The sequence below is a fragment of the Cardiocondyla obscurior genome, linkage group LG08, assembly GCF_019399895.1.
Source record: "Cardiocondyla obscurior isolate alpha-2009 linkage group LG08, Cobs3.1, whole genome shotgun sequence".
NCBI classification, from domain to species: Eukaryota; Metazoa; Arthropoda; class Insecta; order Hymenoptera; family Formicidae; genus Cardiocondyla; species Cardiocondyla obscurior.
The window spans coordinates 3,279,450-3,288,818 of record NC_091871.1 but is presented as its reverse complement, the minus strand read 5'-3'; the positions used below and the strand labels follow the sequence as shown (position 1 = coordinate 3,288,818).

Genomic DNA, 9,369 nt, shown 5'->3' with positions numbered 1-9,369 from the left:
TCTGCATGAAATGCATTTGAGATTATAGCCAGGCGATGATGCGCTTTGAAGTTATTTCATCCTCTTGCCGCAACTGAGAGGACGCTTCGATTAATTTTCTAAGCAGGATTGTAATCGGGACTACGAACGCACGCTTCGACAGTTTTCCTCTTGATCCACAACGCATCAAGGATATCGCCTTTTTAATATTTATACGATGGACACGGGAAGTCTGTTAGCGCTATTTAAGAGTTTAAGATATTTAAGCAAGTATTTACAATTATGATTTAAAAGTCTATTAGGAGAATGACAAATCTCTAGTAAGCAGTGTATTTATAATCATAGTTAAGAAATTTTTATTTAAACTGACAAATTTTTAATAGTAGGAGTCATATGTACGAATATGATTTAAAAGTTTATTGGAAGGAACGTATCTATAGGAGACATTTATTACGTTAATAATTTAGGAATTTATTGTTTCGCGTGTCCATCGTATACGTGGAGTACCGAAGGCGTCGTCTTCGACGGTTTAATCGAGACAGTGGACGGCGGAATCGTTATTATCGATTGTAAGCTCGCTCGTCGCACTCAGCGTGTGCGACAACGGCGAATGGCAATATTTCGTAGAGTTACTATCGTTTTACTTTTCGCCTTTAAGAGAACAAAAAAAAATGAGAAAGCGAGCACACGCGCAAGTATTTCTGTTTCTTCTTTTTTTTTTTTTTTTTTCCAAGTAGGTAGCCCAATTTGTTTTGGATAAGTCGCCCGTATCGATAGGATTATGTCGAGATGAAGCAGACGCGTGATAACGCGCACGAGATGTAGCCGTGACGAGGACTCGTGAAACGACGTTCGTTCCCCGATTTACTTCGAAAAAAGAAGCGTGCGAGAACGTGCCGCGCATCGCGCACGATTTGTTTCAGTCACGGACGCAGAAACGCAGAATCGTTCGCCCATTATTAAACGCGTTCTCCTCCTCTCCCCTCCCCCCAAATCTCCCGGCCCCCGAGTCCTCCCCCCGAGCCCGAGCCCGAGCCCGACTTTTATTTATTACCGACTAGCTCGTAAGAAGACGTTCTACCGAGGTATGCTATACTTATAAATACACCCTATATATAGTGGAGTAAGCAACTTACATTACCTACCTACCTACCTACCTACCTATCCGCGCGCTTTGACGGGTGGAACAAACAGATGAATCACGCAATCATACATTTAAGTTGCTACTTGGCACGTATACCTAAGTAATATACTAACATAAACAGTATGCAATAACAAATAAATATGAGAAACGAAAAATGTGCCTCCTTTCACGCCCTTGCTCTTCCTTTATCACTTAAATCTTCGCCGTGGCGGTTTTAACAAAGCCAGTCCGATTCACAGCGGAACAACATTCTCACGGTAAGATATTAATTATTGAGGAGAACTTCATTCTTGAAAGGAGTTTTAATCGTCGATCGGGCCTTGATCGAGTTTCACGTGTTCCAGTTTATACAATTCTGTCCACGATCGTAAGATTACAGATGCCAAGTCACAATGTGGGCTGATGCGTTTTCGGAAAACATTTATTTAGCCATATGAGACATTTTATATAATATAACTTTAATTGGTCGAATAACAAGTAAAGAAAGACTTCTTTAAGAATAATGATAAATACTATCAATCGAATTTGCCGAATCAATGTTGCGAGCTATATAAAACCTCAACATTGTGTCGTCACTTAGTACTGCACACACAATAATTAAGACTTATAGCGTAACTACAACCATACCGAGTTATCAAATGAAAAATAGTCATGTAAACTGTTTCTTTCTTGTAATGTGTGAAAATAAATCAAATTATTCACCATCTGCGTATCATTTACGTATAGCATAAACTATACATATCAACCGTGTCGACGAAGTAACTAACTGCTCGACGAGCAAATGCATCAAATTGACAAAAATAACATCAAACTGTTTTATCGCAGTGGCGATAACTTAATTGTGGAATTTAATTTTCGTGTTAGATAACAATTTAATTCGTTATAACTTTTTTTTTTTATTTTTTAAAGATATGTCGCCAACATAAATACTGGTCAACTCTCATCGTAAATTTAATTAGTATTTACACTTTGCTAGTCTTTATTTACATCACAAGAAAAAGAGTTTACATGATTTCTTGTTTGCGATATCATAATTGAAAATGGCTAATGTGACGACATGAGCCTTAAAGATACAGCAGTAAAATTATTATTGACATTTCTAGTATACACTTTCGGAGAATTTTAGTTAAATATTTTTTACATTAAAATTATTTTTAAAACTGTTTAAAGCCGTTTTAAATCGAGAACCATGGAACTGCAGAACTATTCAATAATCTTACTGATTCACGATTTAGAAGAACAAATTATAAGTTAAAAAATTTTTATTAACTATTTGATCATCACATATCGACGTTGTCTATACGTTCGGTATACTGTTCTGACTGATTTCTTGTTTAACGGTTTTCGAGTCTTGTTGCGGAAGATTGTGGTCGACTTGTGGAGCACCTTGACTGTTTGACGAAATGTTGCTCTGAGTATTTTGTGGCACTTGATTATGCGTTTGTTGCGTTTGCTGGTTTGGAATTTGTTGCTGGATCTGATGAGGCTGGTTCTGAATCTGTTGCTGAATCTGCTGAGGCTGCTGAGCTTGGAATTGTTGCTGTGCTTGTTGAGGCTGGCCTTGGAATTGAGGCTGCTGCGGTACTGGAACTTGATACTGTGGCGGCTGCTGCTGCTGCTGGTGTTGCGGAATTTGACCAGGATAATGTTGAGCTGGCGGAACTTGAGGTTGATAATGCTGCTGCTGTGGCAATTGACCTTGGTATTGCGGCGCGTGACCGGCTATCGGCTGTTGGTGTCCTGGATACTGCTGCTGTACTTGTTGGGGATGATATTGAGGATCATATTGTTGTTGATATTGCGGCGGAAACTGTAAAACAGCAAAAAAAAAGAATATTATTCAAAGATAATCGCAAGCGTGCTAAAAAAAATAAACTAGAAATAACAATTAATTAGATATTTTATAATTCTGTAATTTACTCACCTGTTCATGTTGGACAGGTAGATGTGCAGTGTCATGAGGTGGTGGTAACTAACGATAACAACAGAAAGTGCACAAGCTAAGTTAATTAATCTAATTACTACGGATAGCATGTCGTTTAGTCAAAGCGATAGCGATGTCTACGCAGATGCGTCAAACGGTGACTCGTAAAACACGCTTATCGTGCTAGTAATTACAGTCACGCGTAATTACGTTTGCAAAAAATAATTTTCATTGGAGAAGCAATAAAGTAAAACATATTCTAATTTTATTTCAAACATGCTATCAAAGATATGTAAACGAAAGCGAGAAATCAAATCGTTTAAACAGCTTTCGTAATGTTAAAAAAAAAAAAAGTAACTCGACATATGCAGGAATTTAATCCTGTAGCGATTACTGGAATACACAATTGTACTTATATAAATACTAATTTTCTACTGAGTTTTTAAGTACACTCAAGATTAAATGATCACCTACCATTCCCTTTGCAATCATTTTCTGAATTTCTTCCTGCCTGTGTCTCTGGAAAGCTTCGTATTCTTGCTGAGAATAAATTTGTTGCTCATCCAATCCCTGCCATCCTTCATCTTGTTGAAAGTCGGGTTTTTTTGTTTGTTCTAAAAATTCTTGGTAACTGCAGTAAGTAAAAATGCAAGATATTAAATTTCTTCGTTTCACTGAATTTTGGCAATTAATCAAACATAAAAATATCGACCGCAAAATAATTTTCAAAATGCAAACCTTATGAGTCCATCGTTATTAAGATCAGCTTCATTAAACACGTGTTCTCTCATCCTTTCCATTTCTTCCCGTCTCTCGTAAATGTCATCCTCAGGTGCGCCTTCGGAGTAAAGTTTATCTAACTCTTTCAAAAACAGGGCTTTTACTTCGTCCTGATCCCAAAAGCCATTGCCATCCAAATCTAAATCAAATTATTATTGTATTTATACTTGACTTTTCCTCAAAAAAAAAAAAAAAAAAAAACTTTTATATTTAATAAATTATAATAAATTAATAAAAATGATAAATTGTTGTACCGTGAAGGTGAAAGAATGTCTTGGGATCAAAATCTTGATCTTCCATATGATCCTGTTTCTCCCATACTTCTTCCAGTTGTTGTTTGCTACCAGGATGATGTAGCTGCAAATAAATATTATTTATTAAGGTATCAAATTGTGCACGAGTCGCGTTTATAAATCGCAAATTAATATTCATATAAAAATTTAAAAACGATATATCCATTTTCCAACTTACGGGTTTGTGATCTTTATGCTTCTTCTTTAATGCTTCTAATTCTTCTTCATATTTCTTCCTCTCTTGCTCCTTCATACCTTCCAAAAAGAAAATATATTAATTTAAGAGATAATAAATATTGCATAAATTCATAAATAAGTATAGTTAGAGACATTAAAGTTTTGTTACCGGTATTACCCTTCATCTTTTGTTCCTCCTCAAATTTCTTTTGCATCTCGTATTCTTTAAATTGCTGACGTCTTCTTTGATCGGCTTCTGACAAATCTTTAGTTGTCTGTAACATTTCGAAAAAGTAATATGTATTTATTGTTTTATAAAACACGCTGTAAAAAAGCTAAATTAAATTTATAAATTGTCTCACCTTGGCAATCAATTTCTTTAGATCATTTATCTCGAAAGTATGTGTATTAGAATGATCCAAATGTTCTGCCGTATTTAAATGATCCAATTCCAAGTTGTTTATAAGATTATGCTCCTTGGTGGCGAGATGTCGTAGCCTCTCTAATTCCTCTCGTTTCAGCTCGTCGAGCTTTGTTCTGACTTGGTGATTTACAAACTGCAGCTCATGCGCTATCCTGCCCGTCTAAGATATAAAAATATCTGATAAAAATTACACAGATCGCACTCGATAACATGCAATTGATATATTTAAACGAAAAATATCCAATTTTCGACGATTAAATACTTATAAATTGCAATTTACTCGAAAATTAAATTCGCACGTAGATATAAATGTATTTAAGTTAATCGCAAAATTGCATTGTTTAAAAAATAATTATATTAAACATAATGAAAAGTGAGCCACGCTGAAATTATACAATTATAAGACAATTAAATTATTATCAAGTAATATAAAAACTTTGGCATTGATACGACTTATATATAATAACTAATTTTGATATTTAAATTTAATTTTAATATATTTACACGTATATCTTCTTCGCTGGCCTTTTCCAACTTCACGCGAAACTCTGGGTCACTTTCCAGAGCCTGGACTACTTCCTTCAGGTACCGATGGTATTCCATTTGATACTCCGGATTCGCCTGCAAGAATGCTCACGTTATAAACCGGATCGATAGATTCGTCCTAAAAATATACCTACATAATCGGAGTCATCAACTTCGTTCTCCTTATCCTTGTAACCTTCATCTTTCTTTTCGACAGGTGGTGCGACCGAAATCTGTATTATCAAAACTACTAAAAATAGTCCTGGCAAGTACCGCATCTTCCTGAAATCCGAGAAACAAAACGACGTGTAAGTAACTTATAAAATCGTAGAAAGCATCGGGAACTGTTTACCGGGGTAAAATAAAAATCGAAGAGTGCATTTACTTCGCTCGGCGACTGCGTTCAAGTCGATTACTTAATTTAACGCGGTCAGATCGCACTTTATATTCCTATCAACGACAGTTCATGCCAAGGTTTGTTGGACGATAAAGCCTCTATTGACGCTTACGATCGCGTCTCGAGGGCGAGAGACGGTCGATAAGAAAATCAGATGAGAGGACTCCGTTGTGCAGCGTCATTATTGCGTCACGGCTGATATTAAGTAGGATTCAGGATTTCGGGCGCATTGGACACGTGGATGCGAGCGTTATCGCGCATTATCGCGGTGTCGCAATTCCGGGAAGTTGATGATCGCGTCAGTGAAAACTTGCGAATCCGTAGACTCGTGCGAAAGTACTTAAATGACGCGGCCACGTCAGCTGTCGGGCAAAACTTCCGAGATGACGTAATTTTCAACCGTTTTCCGGTTCCTGGTTAACGAGGACGAGTTAAAAATAGCGCGGCATGCGTTTCGGCTGTTATCGATCATTAAAGTAACGCCGTTATACGCAGCCCGCATACGCTGCGTAAATAATAAATAAAAGCCGCGTAGATAAGAAAGCGTGGATCTCGCTGTGAAAACATCTGCGGCCGTGCGGAGTTGGCGCCGCGCTGTTTGCGGAATTTGTAATCTTAATGAACAAGTACGTCAGTTTGTAGTCTGTTTGCGTCAATTCGTCCCAATTTGTGCCAATGGTGAAACAATTTTTTTTTTTTTTCCCCAAGACGAAACCATCGCGATTAATTCCGCGGACTAGAGCCGGCTCCACGAGAAACTTACGAGCTTCCCATTTTCAATTTCTGCGAAAGACACGCGTCTCCATGTTCCACGCGGCGTGGGCTATAAATAAAATCATCTCGAGGCGGCAAACGACATGCGTTTCTCCTACAATACGGCTTTCCTTGAACACGTCCATATGCTAATGTCCCACAGCATCGCTTCCATTCTTCCGTCGCGCTTATCCGAGGCACTCGAATATTTTTACTCCTGCCTCGTTCATTCCATCGAGGCCTCCATCGCGATACGCGGCTTCGCGCGTTCTCCAAACGCGTGTGCGTGACGAAAGAAAAAAAAGAAAAGAAAAAAAAAAGAGAACAGCGCGGACACATACGCACGTACGTGACGGGCGTGGAGATGCCTGCGAAAGGAACGTGCGGACGCGCGTAAAGACGATCAAGGCCGCGCGCGAAGTATCGCTCGCGGAAGATCGCTCGCGGGTTCTGCGGTGAAAGTTCAGCGAGAGTGCGACGATCAGTTCGATCAGTGGAGACTGCGGGGATCGCTATTTCCTGGGCGAGAGTCGCGGCGACGCGGAGGATGAACGAGGGGCCGGTCAAGTGTTCAGGGACTGGGTGGTGCCGACTTACGTGAACAGGCGTCGCGACGCCAGGTGATGACCAGGTGACGTCTTGGCTGGACCGGGTCGCCGATTCCTCGCAGTCGGGAACGGACTGACGTGCAAGCGAACGACACGCACGGCGGATGTACACTGTCATGTATCTCTCGTTCTCGTTGACGATCAGCTGGTGCTGCCACCTAAGCAAGACTTGACACGTGTAGGCGAGCCGGATCGATATTTACTGCGCGTTAGACGTTTATACCTGAAATTGAAAATAAATCAATGCGTTATTTTTGGAAAAGCAGGAAAAGTGTAAAACTAAAATAAATAGAAGAGTAAGAAAAATATATATTTTGTTTTTATCAGACGTTTGGGAGAGACCCGCGGTCTCGCTTTTAGCTACTGTACCATCGCATGAATGAAGACGAGCCACGTGGTTACGCACGCCAGATGGTGACAGACGTATTACTCACGAGATTTTACGATTCTATCAAATAGACTTGTCTTATCTTTTTTTTATTTGTTTATTTATTTTTTTTATTTTTATTATTTTTATTTTTTTTGTAAGAGCAAGATTTGTAATCGACTTATTAAAAATCATTAAAAATTATGCGGATATTCTTAAATTTGTAATTTGATTACTTTTGATGATTTGAAATTAGAATTGAAATCAAATAGTCTATTGCTGTTTAAGAAAAGATATAAATGTCACTAAAGCGAAAAATATTTTTTAATATTTTTAATAATAGAGTTTTAAATCGACTACGACATAAATAAATTATTATATAAGTTTCGTCCCCAGGATCGTTCATGAAGATTTCAAAAATTTGCTTAAACTAAAGAACGAATTAAAATTATAATGTAATAAACAAACTATGTAAAGCAAGCAAAGTTCTCGCGGCGCATGAAAGGGAGTTGCAAAGAAGGTGAACCTGTAATTTGTAAAACTTACAAAAGAGAAAAGAAAAAAAAAAAAGATTAACCTTGCATGCGCGCATATATTTCAATCATTTTCTACCCAACGTTAAGTATAAACGGTTTCACGCCTGTATATCTTTCGCGTTTACAACAGATCTAAGATTAAACGAGCGAGCTCTTAAGCAACGCGATTTAATTTCGCATGAAGATAATGAAAGTGGACAATTGAAAAATACAAATACGATTGAATCAATTGTCGGTTGATCCGCTGAAAGTTATGCGTCGCGTAAGCTTATTGTGCGCCACGTAATGCAGATAATTGCGACTGTTTCAATTCACGGCTCGATAGTTACGCTGGCCGAGTGCCAGACGTAGCCGCGCGAACGTGCGGCTCATACAAACAAACCTACTCGCTGATGACTATCTTTCGACCTCAGTGAGAACTCTAATTTGTAGGGTGCAAGGAGTCGCCGCAAGCTCAGCTTCGGGCGCACAATTGCGAGGAGAAAGGGAGGAAGAAAAAAAAAGTGAGTGAATATCCACGAAGAGTCGTCGAGAAATTATAAAATTAAATTACTGGTATTTAATCTATTTATATTACCGTCTGCATTTAAAGTTATAATTCCAAGTTGATCTACGACTACTGTGATCTTACGGGAATTCTTAGTACGAATTTGTAGATCGTGGACCGATCAATCGCGCCGCGGGAATTATCCTACGATTTCTGGAAGACACGTCGAGATAATTGACGCGACGCATAAAGCCGAGTGTAAAATTCGCGAGGCGTGCTAAAACGTGGTGCCGCGCCGTGAAAAATCTATTACCGGTCTTAAAAGCACGGGCCAATAACCCCATTTACATTTTATGGGCGGCTCTGCTCTATCTTGATTTGGGCGGCAAGTAGGTCCGGTGTGTTTCTCGCCCTGGAAACCGGAAAAGGAACACCGAGAGCGCTAAAAAAGGAGAGAGCGCGTGCGAGGGAAAGAGAGACGGAGAAGGGAAAAAGGAGAGAAAGCTATGTATCGATGGCGAACGAACGAACCGACAGGCCGTGGTGGCCTCCGGAGCATATACACTAAAGTTTACGACCACGCCTCTGACTGATCGGAACCTGTGCCGGACACGGTTCTCCACTTGGCTCTAGCCCGGGGTGTCGTCACTTCGCAACCCCGTCGTCCTCGTGCCGTATCGACACAATGCCCAGAACTAATCTGCCGCGAAAATAGCGCCGCCATTCCCAAAACGTCGAATAAGGACTCGAGTATCTACGTTTTAAAATACCTCCTCTTGTCGGGGTTTAAATCTCCTTTTCCGCATTATTTAGTAGCTTACTTGTGGAATTTCATTCTACAGTATTTCGTCAATCGTATCGGCTTACGCCGTAAACGGGATTTGCCCGGCGAGGAAAAATTTCCCCAGGAATCCAAAACTTTTCCAAGTTTTTTTGTCGCATGCGAGAGATCATCCAAATAGGAGATAAGTACGG

General features: G+C 39.3%; 1 protein-coding gene across 3 annotated transcripts; it reads right to left on the bottom strand.

The window, feature by feature from the left end:
- Nucleotides 1-1,526: 1,526 nt before the first annotated feature.
- Nucb1 (Nucleobindin 1) lies at nt 1,527-7,150 on the bottom strand. 3 transcript variants are annotated; one of them, XM_070660051.1, is made up of 11 exons: nt 6,994-7,149; nt 5,402-5,528; nt 5,226-5,342; nt 4,660-4,881; nt 4,467-4,572; nt 4,299-4,375; nt 4,082-4,184; nt 3,786-3,966; nt 3,522-3,678; nt 3,048-3,095; nt 1,527-2,933 (listed from the first exon to the last, which is right to left on the bottom strand). In XM_070660051.1, exons 2-11 carry the CDS (start codon nt 5,522-5,524, stop codon nt 2,421-2,423), a joined length of 1,647 nt encoding a protein of 548 aa, XP_070516152.1. In that variant the 5' UTR covers nt 5,525-5,528; nt 6,994-7,149; the 3' UTR covers nt 1,527-2,420. The 3 variants fall into 3 exon arrangements, with proteins under 3 accessions (XP_070516152.1, XP_070516153.1, XP_070516154.1); XM_070660052.1 differs by having other exon boundaries at nt 4,476-4,572; XM_070660053.1 differs by lacking the exon at nt 3,048-3,095 and having other exon boundaries at nt 6,994-7,150.
- Between the last annotated feature and the right edge of the window lie 2,219 nt (nt 7,151-9,369).

Excerpts from the sequence above, each read along its gene's own strand:
- Nucb1 (XM_070660051.1), bottom strand. The coding sequence starts at position 5,524 with ATGCGGTACTTGCCAGGACTATTTTTAGTAGTTTTGATAATACAGATT. Across the intron at positions 3,967-4,081 it reads GACATTCTTTCACCTTCACG|ATTTGGATGGCAATGGCTTT; the intron begins GTACAACAATTT and ends AATTTGATTTAG. Across the intron at positions 3,096-3,521 it reads AAATGATTGCAAAGGGAATG|TTACCACCACCTCATGACAC; the intron begins GTAGGTGATCAT and ends TGTTATCGTTAG.